The sequence below is a fragment of the Typopeltis vanoorti genome, chromosome 5 (genome assembly GCF_054136105.1).
Source record: "Typopeltis vanoorti isolate ZY-2024b chromosome 5, IOZ_Tvanoo_1.0, whole genome shotgun sequence".
NCBI classification, from domain to species: domain Eukaryota; kingdom Metazoa; phylum Arthropoda; class Arachnida; order Uropygi; family Thelyphonidae; genus Typopeltis; species Typopeltis vanoorti.
Window position 1 is genome coordinate 5,826,326 of NC_143553.1, and position 21,150 is coordinate 5,847,475.

General features: G+C 36.2%; 1 protein-coding gene across 4 annotated transcripts in view; it reads left to right on the forward strand.

Moving 5' to 3' along the window:
• l(3)73Ah (polycomb group ring finger 3-like lethal (3) 73Ah) overlaps positions 1 to 21,150 on the forward strand; it is a 203,041-nt gene that overhangs the window by 108,814 nt on the left and 73,077 nt on the right. For all 4 annotated transcript variants that reach the window (XM_090393034.1, XM_090393035.1, XM_090393037.1 and 1 more), the window contains one exon: positions 10 to 65. In XM_090393034.1, the coding sequence (XP_090249160.1) occupies positions 10 to 65 (56 nt within the window). The remainder of the gene's footprint in view (positions 1 to 9; positions 66 to 21,150) is intronic.

Consider the following 21,150-nt stretch of genomic DNA (forward strand, 5'->3'; position numbering starts at 1 on the left):
TTTTTTCAGCTATGACAGAACAATGCAAGATATAGTGTATAAACTTGTTCCAAACCTCCAACAGAGTAAGTTGTGTTGTATTTATATATATTTAACTTCAATTTTGTTAATTGTTACAGTGGTGATTTAAAATTAGTTATGTATGTTGGCTGAGTGATTAGTATATCCACTGTCCAGCCAGCTCACTCTTTGTTTGAATTCCACCATGGATATGGATGTTTTGCTAAGTAATATATGATTTTCATTGTCTGACATGAGGCTAGTGCTGTGTTTATTGTCATCCTGAAGTGGCTTGAAAAGTATCTTGTTTGGTCTGCAGCAGGATTTTAGGATTATCCTACCCTCAGCCCTCCATCCCTAATACTAATGTATCTTTAGCTGACAGCCTTTTGTGAGTAGGATTAGGAATGAAATTATATATTAACTCCACACATTAGAGATCACAAAACCTATAACACAACGGTGCCATGTAGGCATTGAGGTTTCTTTCTTGGAATCCTATACGTTTTTAGTGAGTGCTAAAATCTTGGGAATTGGAAAATATTTGGGAGCATTTAAGTGTCTTAATTTATTTTTTTTAATAGTGAAAATAATAAGATATCATATTGCGTGAAAGAGTTGCTTGCAATTGCTAGATAATGACTCTTATACTAAGCATCTCAGGGCATTAATAAAACCATGACTACTGACTTGATATGTGGGTCTCTAACTCAATATCTAGTGATTGCAGGCAAATTCCTCTTTTTTACTATTTACTCATCACTTTCCCTGCTGTTCTGTGACTTTGTGCATTCATTTCTCTTTGCTGCTATTTTATAGCAGATTTTGAACCCCTCAATGTTTGATCCAAAATCATTTGTTTTGCAATATTTTATTAAAAAAAAAACTTGAATGAAGAAAGTGCGAAATGCCAAAAATGAACTTGACATTACAGGTATCCCTTGATTAACACGGTTAATTAATCCCTCGATGTCACCGTGTATATCAAAATCACGGAAATGAATGCAAAGTAAATGTTTAATAAATACTTGTACCTACATTAGTTACTGTAATTTTTTTTAATCAGAAGAAGTTATAGAGAGTCATTTGAACAGTTTTAGTTTTTTCTTATCGGCATAAATTCTACAATAACAAGCAAAATGACTCTCCAGACCTCGGCAAGCAAGCATTCTTCGATTAACATCTGCATCTGTATCCATTGCTTGCTGCTTAAGCAATTCTAAACTGCAAAATATTCCATCCAGTTCTTTGACTGTTATTTCCTTTGGAACCTCATCTTCACATTCCATTTGTTCGTTGTCTTCATATGTGCGTTGTTCAATTTCAAGAAGATCGTTGTCACTGAAATCTTTTGAATTTGAATCCAATAATTCTTTAACATCTTCTGCATCAACACCATCAAAACCGAGGTCTTCACCAATTGCAACAATTTCTTTGACCACAGGATTTTGAAAACAAGAAGACACTTGCTCCCACGAGTTACGAATGTTCTCAATTGCGTGTTTAATGTTAAATTTTTTCCAAAATTCATGGAGTGTAATCGCATTTTCTCCCATTGTTGTTTCTACTTTGACAATGTCTTTTTAAGAAAATAGGCTTTGAAAGTTGCAATGACGCCCATGTCCATGGGTTGTAGCAATGGTGCTGTATTTGGTGGGAAAAATAAAACTTTCACATTCTCACACAGATCATTAAGAGAATTTGGATGACCACAAGGCTAGCAGCCTCGTGGCGTGAGCATGATTTAAAGGCGCATTAATCAAAACTCTTGCCATGTATATCAAGGGATTGCCGCAATTAATTTCGGTGTGTTAATCAAATTCGCATTAAGCAAGGGATACCTGTAATATGTTGAGGCAGGTCCTCAAGTGGGTTAATCTGCACTTACAAAAGAGGCACACTCTGTAGATAAATTGACTGTGTCATCATAGCAGACAGTGACATCTGAAAGCACAAAGCAGTTACGGTGTGCATTATGAACATATGTCAAAAAGGAGAAAGAAACTAGAAGAAGTAGTTGATGGATTCACTATAAATGCAATTACAATGAGTAACTTCATAAGACAATCAGAAGACAAAAGTTATTTGCTTCCTGCAAATCCTCATTTGCAGGAAGGCCCAAATTAAATATGAAATTTCAGAGAAACTAAGCAGGATTTAGGTTTAGCATATCTCTTATGAGATATGCTGAAACATCACTAAGAAATAAATACTGGCCACTGAATTAAAAACTTTTATTTAATACTATGTTGAACCTCCTTTAGCCTGAATTACACATATGTAGTTTGGCATGGATTTCACAAGGTATTGGATTGCATCTGCAACATACAAGGTGTTCACCAGACAGTCCTTTAACTTTCTCAGATTTGACAGAAAAGTACTTTGCTCCTGGAACTGTTTTGTCTAACATGTCCCATACATTCTTAATGGATTCAGATTTTGGCTTTGTGGTGGCCAAGGAAGATGGAAGTAGTCGTACTCACTGAACCACTGCTGAACAATTCTTGTGCAATGGACAATAGCATTGTTGCCCATGAAAAAACAGTCACTTGCTGGATAACAAAAAAGTCAACATTGCAGGATGGACCTAATCCTGAATTGCCACTTTACCAAACAAATGATCTTTATTTGAATCTGCAAAATTGACATTCACAAGACCTTTCAAGGAAGATGAATCACCATCTTTCCCTTCATAATCAGAAGATGATTAAAGTCAGGAAACTTTATCAACAACTATGTGCAGATATTTGTGCTCAATATACAGAAGCACATTGTTGCATGCATTACAGATGGCGATAGTGTGAGCATCACTTATGTTATGCACATAGCATACATCTTGCTGTATAGGTGATTCTGGCAGAAGCATTAGTGCAGGAAACAATTCAGATAAAGATTTGAACACAGCAGTTGAAATTGAGGAGTTAACTGTAATGCATGAAATAAATCCATTTGCCAATGTAGATAAAGATGGCAACATTAAAGTAGTTACAGATATTAATGAAACTATCAAAAAGGTTAGAAAAATTATAAGATTATTCAGGAAGTCACCTGTCAAGAATGAAATTTTAAAAAAATTATTTGAAAGCAGATCAGTTATGAAGAGATGATAATTTTAGAGTCTTAAACTTGCTGGAACAGTTTATTAGCAATTCTTGAACCATTTTTAGAAATAAAATCAGCATTTATTATTATTATTATTATTTGTCACCTCCAGGGAGGGCACCTACTCTACAACTCTGTCTCCACCACTCATAACCCACCAACTGACCGCAACTACACCAACGACATCTATCGCCAACCACTACCACTAGTATTTCCACAGACAATCACAAACATCCATGCCCAATGCAGGATTTGAGCCCGCAGCCTTTTGGCTGGAGAGCGGATATGCTGGCCGAGTGGTTAGCTTATTTTCCAAAGCATTGATTGATATTAAGAAAAGCAAGTTTTAACTCAGGAAGAATTTGTTGCTTTTCATGATTTCATGAGATTGTGCAACCACGATGTAACTTTGTTAACTACTGAGTGTGTATTTACTTTCATAATTGAGTTAAGTCGACAAAAGTCAGGACTTGCCATCAATATAAAAAATTATTTAATATAAAGGAATTGAGCGAAGAAATACTACTTTGGCTGGGCTGATTCATTATTTAAACACTGGGAAAAAATATGAAAATTGCGCTTCTAATTCTGGATTGCTACTTTACCAAATAAAGGATGTTTATTTGAATCTGCAAAATTGACATTCACAAGGCCTTTCAAGGAAGATGAATCACCATCTTTCTCTTCATAATCAGAAGATGAGTAAAGTCAGGAAACTACAGAATCCATGACACTGATAGGCATATTTTAACTATTTTTTAATTGAAGGTTAAGCTAAATATATTCGGATCAAGTATGTTGGCATAAGAAGCATTATTTTTTAGGCAGTTTAATTTTTTTTGTAAACGAACTGAATTATAAATAAAGGAAAATGATATTCGAGTTTGTATTTGTTTTTGCAAATGATTATAGCGAGTGATCTGAGACTGGTTTGGTAAAGTTTGGTGAAGAGAAACTACATAGTTGCTATGTAGTGAAGGAGAAAGATGTAATCTGTTTAACCGCCTTCTTGAAAAGCGGGAGGTGGGTGTATTTATGGGACAAAAAAAGTGTGGTGGTAAAGGCTATTCCAAAGAAGAGGTAGAGGGAAAGAAAGAAGATAAGAAATTCGTTCAATACATTAAGTTAGGGAAGTGCAGTCTTTTTATTTGCAAGAAATAAGATGACAGTATTTTGGTAGCATCATCACTGACTATGTTGCCTTACCCCCCCCCCCCTAGAAAATGGCAAGGAGCTCAGTGTTGAATGTATTAGATATGGCATCTCTTAAGCTAGAATGTTTGAACAGCACATGACTTATCAGATGAAGCAGAGAATGCAGTATACTGTACTGTACTGTCATCCCAGTGTAGTAGGTTTGGTATTGTAAAAATAATCATAATTAAAATTCTGAATATTTTTACGAATTGTTTATGTTAGTATGTTTATTAGTTTTGTTTTCATAACAAGCATTGTCAGCACTTGCGATGTGCCTGTTATGGAATTGTTTTGTCCAAAGTGATATGTAAAGAAGTTAAAAAAATTGATGTACTTACTAGATTTGATCTTTGTATTATTTAAAAGAATTTGATTGTGGTTTGAAATATTAAGTTTTGTGTTTTATGAAGACATTCTCTTGTCACTAACGGATACAACGTGTCAGCCATTTTACAGTACTTAGTTTCTGACTTTTGTGGAGTGCGCATGCTCGCGGAGAAGTTTTATGGAGTGATCGACAGCTGACAAGAGAGCGTTCGGTATCTGGGTAACGGCTGTAAACAAGATAGCATTCAGAAGAAATTTAGAACACAGGCCGGCAGATATTTAGGTTCGGGGGAACTTAATTTTTTTTAAGTGACAGTCGGAAGAAAATTAATAGTATATTCGAAAAAGGAATCGTGTTAAGTTTTAATGTGGATAAATAAAAGGGAAATATTGCTATAGATCGTTTTAAAAGGATTATTGGAGGAAACGCAAATTGGAAGATTTATGGTAGATTCCAAAAGGAAATCGTAGAACTGTAAGTTTTTTTTATTGGAAGAGTTAAGACTGTCATTAAGTGTAGTGAATAAAAGAAGAATTTGCTATTTACGTTTTAAAGGAATGTTTGAGAAAACTTTGATGAAGTTTCACCAGTATTAAGGACACCTGATCTGACTATTATTTCTACTGAAGAAAAGAGACAGAATTAAGTCAGGAAGAATTAATGTGTGTTACATAAGTGATGAGAAAGGATCCTGTAAAAATGAAGAATAAGTCATATATCTATTGAAAAGGTCCTTGACAGAGAGAGAAACTGGCTATGAACATTTTGTGATTGTGCAAACAAAGTGTTTAGTCTAGTCTTAAGTATAAGTTTAATTTTAAAAGGACTTGGATCCAATTAAATTTGTGGTTAGTAATGTAAAGTTGTTTGAAGTGTATATATATTGTTTTAGTTTTATTAAATGTGTTTATTTTGTATTTCGTCTTGAGTCTGATTAATTGGATTCTGAAAGAAAGAGTTAAGATCATTGCACCAATTGGAGTGAACCCTTGTGCACATAATAACATATAGGTGCACTCGGAATAAAAAAAAAATAATTGTTAGAAACAGAGATCATTCTCTATGGTAGGATTAATATTAAGATATAATATCTATGAATACTCTATCTATATAAAAATCTGCAAATTATTAACAGTATACTCTGGCACTGGTGGGAAAATCCAAAGAGAGTAGGCCATCCACCATTACAGGTAGTGAATAGCTAGAGAGAAAGCTGATAACTCAATTCGAAGGCAGCAGAAAACATATATTTGCATTAGTTCACTATATGGTCTATTTAACTAGATAACCCTTTCCACTTTCCCAGCAATCTTGATCTCTTCTTAATCAGGTCTCCTTCCAAATATAAGAATGGAATCCTATCTGATACCTATTAAACAGCCAGTCTCCAATCCAATGCACTAGTCTAATATCTAACCCATCTGCTCTAATTTGACTATCAACTTATGTAATGGTAATCTATCAAAATAGATCCTTCCAAATCTGGTAGAAGCAGTGTTTAAATGTATTCCAAAGGTTAGAACTTTAAATAAGGTGTGAAATGGATGAATGGAGAGATTAAGTATGCAGTTCATAGAAAAAAAGCATTACGGAGGCAACATAAGAGGAGTGGTAGTAATCAATTCCATGAGGAATACAAAGAACAGGCAAGGAGGGTGATTCATTTGGTAAAGATAGCAAAAGTTCAGTATGAGCAGCAGTTAGCTAATGAAGCGAAAAAAAAATCATAGGGAGTTCTTTCAATATGTAGTCAGCAAAAATAGGAAGGTTTTTGCTGGCTATTGTTGAGATATTTAATGAGCAGTTCAAAGATTTTTCATCCTTGTTTCATCCATCACTTCAACCTGGTCGAACAAAGGTCGAAACCGGTCTGGGTAGTCCCCTTCCCATAATGTATTATACATGCCAGCAAGAAGATGTGCTTTGCATTATGGAAAATACTAAGGAAAGTGATCAGAACTTACTCCGCCTTTGCCATGAGTTGCCCCTGTCCTGAAAGGTTGGTTATGCTTGGATCCACCGAAACTCTTATAGTTTCTATGTTCAGCATGAAACTCTTGTAGTTCCTATATATTTGACTTTGAAATAATGTTGGATTCAGTACCCACTTAATTTGTATAATCTGACTTTTGTATTTGAATATCCTATATCCTTAATTTTCTCAAGAAAATGTGTGGAATTCTTGATGAACGATCTGGATTGTCTAATATGGACAGTTAATAAATGTGAAAGAAGTTTAGCAATTCTATAGATGGGAGTGTCAATACAATTCATGAAGTTCTTGCTGGATAACCTTGTTTATATGATCTCCCAAAAATTCATAAATTTTTGGGAGATCATATAAACGAGGAGTTCTTCCAAAATGAGTGTGTAACTTATCCAAAGTATTTTAATCCCAGCTAACAACTTCATCATAGTTTTGATCCCAAGTAACAACTACAAAAGACAAACTGTTACTTCTATCATTAGCTGGTGTTTACCAGATACCTTGTGAATGTAATTTAATTTGATATACAGTGGGCAGACAGGCCATTCCGCAGAAAAAAGAATTAATGAACATCATATTATATTGAATACATGAAAGCTCAAAAGTCTGGCACAACATAGTATTGATACTAAATACAGTATTCAGTGGTATTAAGCTCGTCTTATCCATAGAATAAATGATTATTAAGTAACTTAAGGAATTCATAACGATACTAGAATATAAATTAAACTTTAATATATATTTCCAATATTTTGGCAACGTCACGTTGCCATCTTCATGGGAACTTAAGATAAAGACACGTGCACACAGGCACTACACACATCAAATGAGGAAGAAGCGAGGAAACTACCGTTTTTCCTAAAGTCCTGATAGTGCCCCATAGCCGGCTATATTAGGTATTCTTGGCTGTTGGACTGAAGTTCTTCTGATGTATGTTTCCCAGATTTGGGGCAGTCTCATGCATCCAAATTTGTTGAGGTTTGGCATGTTCCTAAGGGCTGAGGCTGATTCCATGAATAGTCTTTCAAATTTAAACTTGCTGCAGTGTATTACTGTGGCTTTCTTCCACCTTATTCTGTGGCGTGTATCCAGAGCATGGTCTTCAAGCCCAGAATGGCTGTACTGGTGAAACACCATGGTACTCAACCATACTGACTACACAGGTAAGCTTAATGCTTTACTATTAGATCGGGCTACTTACTTCCCTATTGAATACAATCCCACCAACTCACAAATTAGAAAACTCCATTGGCTCCTTAAGAAGGTCACTTCTTGGCTTATGGATGTTACTAACAAACTAAAACCGTTTAACTCTAGACCCTCCTGTATATATGGGCTCCCAAAAATACACAAACAAAATGCGCCATTATGTCCCATAGTGGATGGCATTGATTCCCCCAGATACAAATCAGCTAAAACATTTAGCCAAAGTGCTCTCACACGATACTGGCAACACACCATCACACATAAAAAAAACTCAGCCCACTTTAGAGCCAGTGTAGAAAACCTTACACTCCAACATATTAACATAATGGTCAGTTTTGAAGTCTCCTCCTTATTCACAAATGTCCCACCCAAGGAAATCATGTGGCTTTGCTACGTTGATGATGTGTTCGCTATTTGGCCACATGGCTCGGATACACTCCTCTCCTTCTTAACACACTTAAACAACCAACACCTCAGAATCAAGTTCACTCTGGAAAAAGAGGAAAACAATAGCCTCCCTTTCCTAGACACACTAGTCACCGCCAACCTGGTGGAACCTTGGTTTTCTCGGTTTATAGAAAACCCATCCATACAGGTAGATACATTCACCAACAATTCCCCCTCCCACACACACACACACAACAATATGAAATTAAGACACTATTCAACAGGGCTAAAACTATATTCAAATGACAAAACCCTAATCACTGAACTAAATCACATCCTTAACACTTTCTCAGCCAATGGCTACTCCCCCCCCCCCCCAAAAAAAAAAAAAATCCGAAAAATACTAAAACCAGTAATTCCCCCACACACACACTTCATAACAAAGATTGCTCTAAATCCGTCCCCATTCCCTCCGGGGCACCTCTGAAAAAAATTACCAAAATCCTAAAAAAACATGACTTGACCTCTTGTTACAGACTATAGAAAATTGGAATCCCTTATCTGCTCCCCTAAAGACCTACCTGGTGTATACCAGGTCCCTTGCAGCTGTAAACTGTCCTACTTTGGCCAAACAGGCAGGACAGCGAATATCGAAATTTCAGAACACAAGGACTACATCCGGTTTCACCAGTATAGCCACTCTGGGCTTGCAGACCATGCTGCTCTGGATACACGCCACAGTAATACACTGCAACAAGTGCACATTTGAAAGACTATTCATGGGATCAGCCTCAGCCCTTACGAACATGCCAAACCTCAACAAATTTGGATGCATGAGACTGCCCCAAATTTGGGAAACATACATCTGGAGATCTTCAGCCCACGGCCAAGAATACCTAATATAGCCGGCTATGGGGGCACTATCAGGACTTTAGGAAAAACGGTAGCTTCCTCGCTTCTTCCTCATTTGCTGTGTGTGTAGTGCCTGCGTGCACGTCTTTATCTTAAGTTCCCATGAAGATGGCAACGTGACGTTGCCAAAATATTAGAAATTTATATTCTAGTATACATTGTTAATTCCTTAAGTTATTTAATAAGCATGTTTAAGTAGCATATAAGCCTGCCTACAAGAATTACTATCATAGAATAAATACGAACGCCTTTTCAAAGCCTTTTTACACTGACCAAATCTGAATCGGAATGATTTTCTCTCTCTCCCAAAAGTTTGGGAGATTCTCGCTTTATGTAAACACCAAAAATAGTTTTAATATTATGTATTAATATATTAATTTCTAGCATGTAGCAACCATTTTTAATTGGCAAACCATTGTTGTACATACCTCGTATTCTTGTTTCTTTGATTTGCTTATTTCTATGCACTGATGATTAGAATTAGATTAGAAGGTTGTGATTAGAATTGCCATGGGCAATTCTAATCACAACCCAGTGCTCATCCCCCCCCCCCCCCCCATGCAACAATGCATACACAGCCACTCCCATACAAGAGTAGTTTGGCATTATAACAGTGCCAAGTGGGAGCCTCCACAACTTCTATGCCTCATTCCCATGGTTAGACTATTGCTTCATACCTTCTAACCCAAATACATGCACCGAACTTATAACCAAAGTAGTCCTCACTGGCATGGAAACATACATTCCCCCACAGTACTCTGACCTGCCATTCTCTAACTAAACCTTGGTTCTCCAAAAGATGCCCCAAGGCTGTACAAATGAAAAAAAAAAAAAAAAAAAAACATACCATTACTGGCTCAAATCAAGAACTCCATCCTCTTTTAGAGCTTATACACAAGCCTGAAATAAATGCAAAAAAAACAATCAATGCTTCCAAAACATAATTTGAAAGAACAAAAAGCAGGAAATTAGCAGTATGTCCAAACTGCAGCCGAGCCTTTTGGTCTCTCGCCAAAGCAATCAGTTGTAACTTCTGCCCAACACTGTTCCTATCCCTATCTTACCCAGATGGCTCCATTGCATCACCTACAGAAAAGGCCAATCTCCTGGCCTCACACTTTGTCAATTATACATGCATTGGAAGCAATGGCAAATGTCCCCCAACCATTCCTGATGCCCAACATACAATGACCACTATATCCTTTTGCTAGAAAGAGATCAGTAAAATACTGTCCAAATTAGACACAGTTTCCTGGCCCTGATGGCATTCCTCCAGTTGTCCTGAAGGTTTGTGCTTCAGAACTGACTCCTGTCCTATGTCGCCTATATATACTGTCTTACTCCACTGGTATCTATCCCACATCCTGGAAATTAGCCTATCCCAAGAAGGGCGACAAGTCACTGCCTTCCAACTACTGCCCCATCTCGCTCACCTCAGTCCTGTCCAGAGTAATGGAAAAAATCATCAATTCCCAACTCCTACACTGCCTTGAAACTACCTGTCTAATAAATGACTGCCAGTATGGATTTCTTTGCTGCCGATCAACAAGAGCTCTGCTAACATATATCGCCCACCTCTGGACAAATGCCACGGAGAAGTTTGGTGAATCTCAAGTGGTTGCACTTGATATCTACAAGGTGTTTGACCAGGTCTGGCACGAAGGCTTACTAAGCAAGCTGCCATCATTTGGTCTATCTCAAGACCTCTGTAGTTGGATTGCCAGCTTTCTGTCTGGATGCACACTGTGTGGTGGTGGTGAATGGTTCCTTATCCTCTCACCATTCAATTAATGCTGGGGTTCCACAAGGTTCTGTCCTCTCACCAGCCCTCTTCCTACTATATATCAGTGACCTACTTCAGCTTACCTGCAACTCAATACACAGTTGTTCAAAAGACAGCACATTGCACTCCTCCCTTTCTTATGATAAACATTACTCTGCACAACTCCCCTCAACCTACAGAACATCAACCACCATTGCCCTCAATTCTGATCTGAACCTCCATTGGAGGATGGCTTGGAGATAACCTAGTTAATTTCAATGCTAATAAGACCCAGTAGTGTCTTATTTCTCATAAAAAAGAACCATTTTTTCCCATTATTTTTGAATAAAAAACACCCAAATTTCCAAACAATTACAGATTTCCCTTCTTGGAATTATCCTGACATCAAGCCTCTCCTGGAATAAACACATAGTAACCATTGCATCCTCAGCTTCTAAAAAACTAGGATTTCTCTTTTGCTCAAGATGTTACTTCACCCTGAACAGCTGTTAACTTTATACAAATCACAAATCTGCCCAACCACTGAATACTGCTCTCACATATGGGGGCCCCCAAAGCTCCCTCAAAATGCTTGACTCAATACAAAGGAGAGCAATCAGACTTATTAATGACTCATCTCTTACCAACTCACTCCCCCTACTTTGTACAGATGATCGGTCTCCGCACTATGTGTATTCTACAAATATTCAATGGAAAATGTTCATCTGAAATAGCATCAATAATTCCCTTACTTAGTACTAAGCTCGTTGGAACACGTGCAGCTGCTGCTCAACATCCCTTCACAGCACCTTGAAACCCACAGAACAAGTTTCTTTTCCTCCTCCTCCATCCCTTCAACTGCTGTGCTGCGGAAAAGTCTTCCCCTTGTGTTCCCCAGGGAATACGTCATTCAAATCAGATGTGAACAAGTACTAGGTACAACGTACTATAGGTTGATCAACCAACCTCTCGTGTAATGGCTCAACATAAAAAAAAAAAAAAAAAAAAAAAAAAAATTGTCATGTATATTGCTATGCATTATGAGAAGTGTTACTGCGTAGACCAATTTAGACTTTTATTGAGGTCTCATCAGTGGAAACTGGACTTAGAAAGATGCTAAGATTAAATCAGTGCAAAGTCATATTTCCCATAAAGTAGATGGTATATGAATATTAGAATATTCAGGATCAGAGTTAGTTATAGAAGTAAAACAAGTATATACAGAAAAGAAATATATGAAGTATATATATCCCAATAAAGGTCAAATCCGATCTAGGTAGTGTATAGCAATATAGACGTCCGTAAATGAAGCAAGACAATTGATTTGAAGTCAACAGTACCCGTATACAAGCAGGCTTGTCTCAAAGATACTTCATGTGCAAACGTTTGCTTATATTAAGGATTAAAACAAGAATATAATTTTTTGTCACATATGATATATTTTGTAAACAAGGGAGGAAAAACTACATTCATGTTGAAAGGGAATAAAATCATACTTCTCCTTATTAGAGAAACTTCTATAAAGGTATTTCTGGTTAACTGGTCAACCAGTTTGTATCAGAAGTGGAATGTAGTCATTTCTTATGTTGTTTAAACTTTAATAATTTCATGACTGTCTGTGCACTGGATGCATAATTTTATTTATTTTTCAATATCAGTTCAGAGCAAAAATGGAGGGAGAAAGGGATATGTTAAGATAGAAAGAAACTTTATTCCATCAATTCATTGAAATTACATCAGAATTGAAATGTAGATGTGTTATGCGAAGCACAAGATCACATACCTTTTTTAGTGTTTCATTAAAAAAAAAAATCTCAGCTTCTCAATACATCTTAGGCTTAATGGCCTGTCATGGCTAAATAACTTGGTGTTAAAGAAACCTAACTCATGTTTTTACAGTAGTTAATCCTGTATGCATAGTTTTCTCATCATCATCATCAAATTCCTGCCATGTGTCCACAAGGGGTATACAGGATATCATATTATTACTTCATGAAAAGTTTACTTCATTACTAACTTCCTATCTACAATTTTCCTCCAAATCAGTCTGTTACTTGCCAAGACTCCAACATTATCAGATCTTATATTTCTATCATCTAAGGCACTTTTTACCATATCAATCCACCTATATCTTGGTCGTTCTCTGTGTCATTTTCCTGCCAATCTGGCAGAGAACACTTGATTTACTAATCTTTCCTCACCCATTCTGTTGAAGTGATGATACATATCACCTGAAATTAGCCCTGCTAATGCATTCCTGGATGCTGACAATGTCAAATTCTTTCCTAATATCCTCATTTTTAATATGATGTTGCCATTGATGCCATCTGTTCACGCCTATAATCTTTCTCAGGACTCTCATATCTGCGGTCTCTAGTCTTTGGTCAAGTGTTTTATTTCTGCCCCAGCTCTCAGATCCATAAGTTAAAATTGGTTTGAACACTGTCTTGTATACAGCTAATTTAGTATTTTGATTAATTTCTCTCTTATTCCATATAAATTTATTCAGTTGACTTCCTACCATACCAGCTTTGTTGATTCTGTTGTCTATTTCTATATTTAATTTACCATCTTCACTAAAAATCGTGCCAAAGTAGCTGAAATGTTTTACTTGTTCCATAGGTTCTCCAATCACAACGCAGTTGACATTTTCAATGCTTCTGCCTATTTAAATTATCTTTGTCTCCTTATTGTTGACCTTCATACCATATCTATTACAACAGTTATTCAATTTAGCCAAGGTTTAGAATCTTGCAGACTCGTAGAGGATTTATTTAGAAGTATAACATCATCCACATAAAGCAAGGAGCTGACATTAACATCTCCAATTTTGATATCAGGTTTAATACCACTTCATAATGTGATCCATATAGATTATCAATAACAGAGGGGATAATGTACATCCTTGTCTGACACCAGATTTAACATTAAACCATTTTCCTGTACTTACTTCAATTCTGACTGCTGACTTTAAACTCAAATAAAGACTAAGTATTGTTTGATATAATGACCCATTGACACCATATAACTGTAGTGTATTGAATAGCTTCTCTCTTGGCACCTTGTCATATGCCTTTTCCAGATTTACAAAACTTAAATACAAATCTTTGTTATATTCCCATGATTTCTCAACTATTTGTCGTAAAGTGAAAATTTTATCCTGACAGCCTCTATTTGTCCTGAATGCAGGTTGTTCTTCATCAAGCTTTTCTTCCACAATCCTTCTCAACTGGTTCTCAAATATACTTGCATAAATCTTACTAGAAACACAATAGGGAAATATCTCTATAAATCTCACATTCAGTTTTATTTCCCTTTTTATTTATGGGTACTATGAGAGCTCTACTCCAATCATCAGGAATTCGTCCCTCTATCCAGGCCTTCTGAACTACGCACTGTAAGCCACTGTAAGACTTTTATACCTCCATACTTCAGTATTTCTGGTCTAATGTCATCTATTCCTGCTTCCTTTCCACTTTTGAAGCATTTGGTGGCTTTTTCTACTTCAAGTATGGATATGTATGCCTGTTGAGTATTTTTTACCACTGTGCTGTCATCACTGCTTGTTTCATTTAGCAATTTTTCGATATATATATATAATTACTCCATACTTCAAGGATATCTTTTTTTCCAGTTTTCATGTCACCTTTATCATCTCTAATTCCTTTTACAGCACTCTTTCCTCCATTTCTGAGCTTCTTCAACAACCTACAGAATATCTTGCCACCTTCGTGATATTTATTTTCTATGTTCTTACCAAAGTTCTCCAATGACTTTTGTTTAGCTAGTTTTACACAGTGTTTAGCTTTCTTACATTTGTCTCTGTATTCTCTAAGAGCACAAGCTGCCTTATTTGCCAGGAACTTTTGATATGCTTTCTTCTTTTCCTTCACTGTCTCTTTAACTTCATGTGTCCACCATGGAGTTCTGATGTTTCTATCCTTGCAGACAACCTCTCTGTCTGAATCAATCAATGTTTTCTTCAGAGCTTGCTACTGAATCTCCAAGGTTTGGTTCCTGTTCTCAAACTCTTTCAATCATGTTTATGTATTTTATTCTACAGTCACATCTGAGAGCTGCTCAACTTTTATTCACATTAAAACTTTCTTAAATGTTCTACTTTTCAAAATGAAATTCAATTTTATCCTTCTCAAGACTAAATAGTGATCACTTCCAATTTCAAATAGTCTGTACACTCTGCTGCCCTGCACCAGGGAGAAAACATCACTATCGACAATAACATAGTCAATGAGACCTTTCTTATTCCTTGCCTCTGCTCTCCATGTGAATTTGTGCACATATTTATGTTGGAACATTGTGTTAGTAATAACATTCCCATATCCTGAGTAGAAATTCAACAGGTATTTGCAATTATTATTAGCTTTGCTCTTTTCTCCAAATTTTCCCAATATATTTTTGCATGTCTGACAATCTTTTCCTACTCTGCTATTTAGATCCCCAACCAGGACCTACTTTTCTTTTTTCATTGTGTCAGTTGCACTAAAGCCTCAAAAAAATTCCTCCACTTCTACCTTACTAGAGTCTTCTGTGGTGTCATTGTCTTCTGAATATAACATTTTGTATTTATTGCTCAGAAAGATCCCACCAGTTTCTGTCTTTTTTGTTACGGTCACCCCTATTATGTCGGTGTGATACTTATCTAATTCCTCAGCTAGTTCCATTTCTTTGCCATTCAGGCTTCTTGTGTTGATAGTTCCGATCTTTAACTCTGGTGATGTTGAGTTGGGATGCGTTTTCAGATTTGTTCCAGTAGGTGACTTTTCTCTGTTTGCCCTCGTTTCCTGGCGAAAACCATGGGGGCCTTGTTTAACTGGGCGACGCCCCAGCTGGCATGGAATTTGTCATGGTGTACCATCATTTTGTATTTTGGTTTAAGCCAATAAGAATACAATTTGGTCATCTAAATCCCATTTTCCAGCTCATCCTCGTCTGTTCAGTATCCAGGTTGATACCTAACAGGGTGCACCACGAGAAGGCGAGGATTGGACATTAAGTCAGAAGCCCTGGTCGGTTCTCTGCATTCCTTTAAAGGCTATCTGGAGGTCTCCTCTCAGTTATACAACTTTGACCCTTAAGCATCCCTATAGTTTTCTTTGTCAATTAATTGGATGTATTCTCTGACTACTTTGTCTTGTAAGATGATAAATGTAAGTGGTATGGAGGAAAACCTTGCTGCCACCACCATTTAAGACTGACTAACTTACCTTTAGCTGAAAAGCTCCTACAAAGTTCTCACTGTCTGTTTCCTAATGTATATCCACAATGGGTGTTCAAACTACTATGACAGTACTGCATGATTAAGATTACATTATTATTAAACTCTTATCAACAGCTTTCTTCCAAATTAGTCTTACTGTTCTGACTGAATCAATCCACCATCATTCTGTTTAAGTGATCATGTCACTTTAGATTAGCCCTCCTAACATGTTCTTGAATGCAAACAATGCAAAGTTCCTTTATCATGTCTTCATTTTTAATATGATTCTGCCATCAGTGCATTTGTTCAGCTTCCTTATTTTTCTCAGAACTCTCATATATGGTCTCTAATCTTTGACCAACTCTCAGATCCATAACTGAAAACTAGTTTGAATGCACAGTTTAGTATTTTGGCTAATTTCTCTAATTCCATATGTAAATTTATTTAACTGGCTCCTCCTTACCAGCTTTTCTAATTCTGTTGTCTATTTCCAAATTTAATTTGCCATCTTTGCTATTCTGAATTCAGAACTCTGAACCCCATTCAGAATACAGCTGAAGTTTTCTAAGTTCCTGCCTATTTTCTTAGTTTTTTGTCTTTTTATTATTGATTTCTGCCAAATTTGTTACAGGTGTTATTCGATTTAGTTAGAGAATTCTGGAGACTTGCACTGGATATTTTAGGAATACATTATCTACATAAAACAAATAGCTAAGTTTATTATCTCCAGTTCTAATATCAGGTTTAATGGCACCTAATTCCATAATGCAATTAATACAGATGATCAATAAGAATGCAGAAAATATGCATCCCTATCTTACGGCTGATTTTATATCAAACTATCTTCCTGTATTTCCTTCAATTCTAACAGCTGACTTACAACTCATAGACTATGTATTGCTCTGTATAATGTTCCATTTACTCTATATAATTGTAGTGTTTTTGAAAGATTTTCTTTGTCATATGCCTTTTCCAGATCTACAAAACTTAAGTAGATATACTTGTTTTATTCTCATGTTTTTCAACTTTTGCTGTAAAATGAAAATCTGATCTTAATAGTCCCTTGGGTCTACTTAGCAGAGGAATTCCTCTGTAATTCTCATATTCATCTTGTTAGTTTATTTTAAAGGTATTGAATACAACACAGAATGATAAGAAAATAATTAATATTTATTAACTTATTAGCTGATAATTCACTGGCATTATATCCAGCATTTTCAGAGCACAAGAACAGTTTGTCACGGTACACAAAACAACTACAATTTGGTCTAAAAGTGGGACTAGTTGAAAGAAAAATTAAAGCACAACACAAGGAATTAAAGTCCTAATTGGTGCCATCTGTGTTAGAAAAAAGAGAGAAAACAAGTATTAATTAGATCATAAAATGACTGTCTCCTATAGATTTTTGGTACAGTTGTACTTGTTGAAGTTTGGAGTATGTTTTAAAGCTGCTGTTGATTGCAAAAACAATCTCTCTCTCTCTGACTTATGACTTCGGTGTAGCACTTTTGTATTCTTCCATTTGATCCCATATGAAGGGTATCCAAGGCATAGTCTGCTAGATCCAACTTATCATAAAGATAGTGCTGGATGTATTTTTTATGTTCACCAATGCAGATGTGAACAGTTCTTCCTGTCTGTTCAGTAAGCCAGGTCAGAAGAACAGGACACTTCATAAACTCCTGGATGTGATAAAGAAGAGAGTGTGTCCTTAAGTGAATGGATGAGAGTTGCCAATTTGACATATAGTTTAAATATGGTGTATTTAAATAAATAAATATAGCTTGATATTTATTAAGCACTCTAGATATCTTTTGAGATGTGCCTTGAACGTATGAGATGGTAACAGTTTTACTGTAGTCTTGTGTGATAGGCACTGGAGTGGATTTCTGGGGAGTATTTAGTATTTTTTATTTTTTTCTATCCTATGGGGATTATAGCCATTGACTAAGAAAGTGTGACATGAGCGAGTCAGTTGAGTGATTTGAGAAATTTACCATACATTATAACACAGAAATCTTAAAAAAAGGAATAATTATCATTTTATCTGTTTCTATTTGATCAATTTACATATGCAATCGCAATGTGTCTGTTATTGTTGGTAATTTTTATCATAATCATATTTCCATATTGATTTTTTTCTGGTACATCTGAACATTTATATATATATCAGAATAATACACATTATATAAAACTTTGAAAACTTTTTTTTTGACATTATTATTATTAAGAGTCCTTCATGAAAATGAAAATGAGAACACTATTCTGCAATCAAGACCTAAACATGGAAGTCAAATGCCGAATGCTGAAATGCTACGTGCAGTCTGTTCTGCTCTATGGAGTTGAAACATGGACATTGAAGGCGACAACCATCAAGAAAATCTAAGCCTTTGAGATGTGACTATACAGAAGAATGCTAAAGATATCATGGACAGAAAAAATTACCAATGAAGATGTCTTAAAATCCATTGGCAAAGCTAAAGATCTTGTACAAATAATCAAGAAATGAGAAACAGCAAAAACTCCTACAAACTATTTTGGTACGAAGAATTGATGGCAAAGGAACTAGAGGAAGAAAAAGAATATCATGGTTCGACATCAAGACGTTGACAGGAAAGAGCAGCGCACAACTGCTCAGATTAACACAAGAATGCAGTTTGTTTGCCAAGATGGTTTCTGACCTTCGATAGAAGATAGCACCATAAGAAGAAGATTATTAAGAGAGACCTCCAGGGAGTCAAGAACTTATCGAGGAAGGCCATAATATTCACACCAGCTGTCATCCCTGTTCTTGAATTCATTCATGCTACACACAACATCGAAAGGCAATCCATTCCAATCATGCACTACTCTAAGAGAAAAATTTAGCCCTAACCTCCTTCTTGACAGCATTCATCAGCATCCATGGATGCCCTCATGTCATTTCCCCATTCTCCATAAAATGAAAAATTCCATCTACTGAAATTCTGTATAACCCTTTCAGAAGTTTGTAAGTCTCAATCACATCACCTCTCTTTCTCATATTTGCTAGTGTATGCAGCCTACAAATTCTTAATCTGTATTCCACAATCTTGATATCATTTTTGACACTCTCCTCTGCACTCTATCCACTATATCAGAATCATCACGGAGACCAGACCAGACTTGCGTGCAGTAGTCCAAGCGAGGTCTTATCAAGGCCTTGTAAAGAGGCAAAATGACTTATCTTTACATGTCAAAGTTCATTTCCACATTACCGTTATTCTCTGAGTTTATTTACAATTTTTGCTATATGATCCTTGAACTTCAACTTCCTGTCTACTCAAACTCCATTACCCCTAGCCTCATCACTTTCTTCAAGCATAATCCCACCAATATAATACGACATTGGATATCTGATCATACCAGAGTGCATGACTTTGCATTTATTAACATTGAAATGACAGTCATTTTCATATGTCCACAATTCCAGCCTATTCAAATTATTCTGCAAGTATTGTCAAATCTTTCCCAATGTCATTAATATACAGATCAAATAACAATGAACCAAGAGCTGATCCTTAAGACACCACTGGTTACCTCGAATCTTGCAGATTCAATATATCCATATACGAATTTGATATCTGTCAGTCAGCCATCCTCTTATCCATGCCAGTAGTTTCTAATCCAATCTCATATTCTCCAATTTATGCAATAGTATTCCATGCTGTATTCTGTCAAAAGCCTTATCAAAATGCAAAAGTATCATAGTGTGTCCATTCCACTCAGTGGTATCATTATTATGGAATGTGAGGAAGTTGCTAAAACATGACCTTCCCTTAGTAAACCCATGCTGTTCATTGCAAAGTAGAGATTCTCTGTCAATCCATTTCTGAATTCGAGCCCTAACTAACTTTTCCAAAATCTTCACCACTACTCCTGTGATACTGATTGTCAATAGTTGGATGCGTTGGTCTTTGCACCACCCTTGTGCAATAGAATTACCATACATTCTTTCCAGTCCTGTGGAAAGAATGTGTGGTAATTATACTATAGTAATTGGAACAGATAGCTCTAGCTCTGTGAATTAGTGTTTTAGGATACCCTACTGTTGACTGTATGATGGTGTGAATATTTGTGCAAATATCTCCCTTTATGTGTGGATTTTTTATAAACATAAAAAGATAATGAAACATCAGGAAACCATGTGATTAGTGTATCCAGGAAGGGCAGACAGTCATTAGTTTCCTGTTTCATGGTGAAGTGGATTTTAGGATATTGACTATTTCTATCCATCCATCAGTGGTCTTAACAGGCACTTAAGCACCCACAACCTTCCAACTATTCTTGGACTTTGCAACCACAACCGTAACTCTAGGATAAAGTGGTTATCCCTATGCCTCCCAGTGTGTTCATGGGGAAGTTTGCTTGTTCTGGGGGTCAGAAGACCTGAGTTTCTGGATGAAAAAACCCTCTACCTCTGTATGAGACCAGCTAACTCACCTTCCATTGAAAGAGACCAGATAAAGGTTCCTCACATCACTGACAGGAATTGAACCCAGGTCTTTCCAACCAAAGGGTTTTGTCTATAATGACTGAACTACAGAGGCTCTGTTGACTATTTAAATACACTAAAAACGTATCCAATGTGTTCGGACTGTATTCAAAACTAGGTTTTCCGTGTGTTCCATGTAGAAATTGGCTAAAGAGAGGGGGAGGGGGCTTGTTGATGTCCTTTCTAGTTTGTATATCTTCCCTTTCATGCAAAATAACCTACAAGTACTGTAAATTTAAATAATTTAAATTTATCTGGAGGGAAATGTGACTTTAGCAAATCAAGGGTTTTCAAACAGTAAATAGTGAAGTAATACCAAAACTAATCATTACGTCTGAACTTTTTTAAGATATGGTATTCTAATATACTTTTAAGGTGAACAAATTTTTAACAAAGGAGGGAGAATTATTTGTAAGGTTGTTAGTAATTTAGCTAAATGTTTAGCAAATTTGTACGTGGGAATTTATATTATCCACAATAGGACATAGGGATGTGGGAGTGCTGAAAAGTTCTGATAAACACTAGAACAAAAATTATA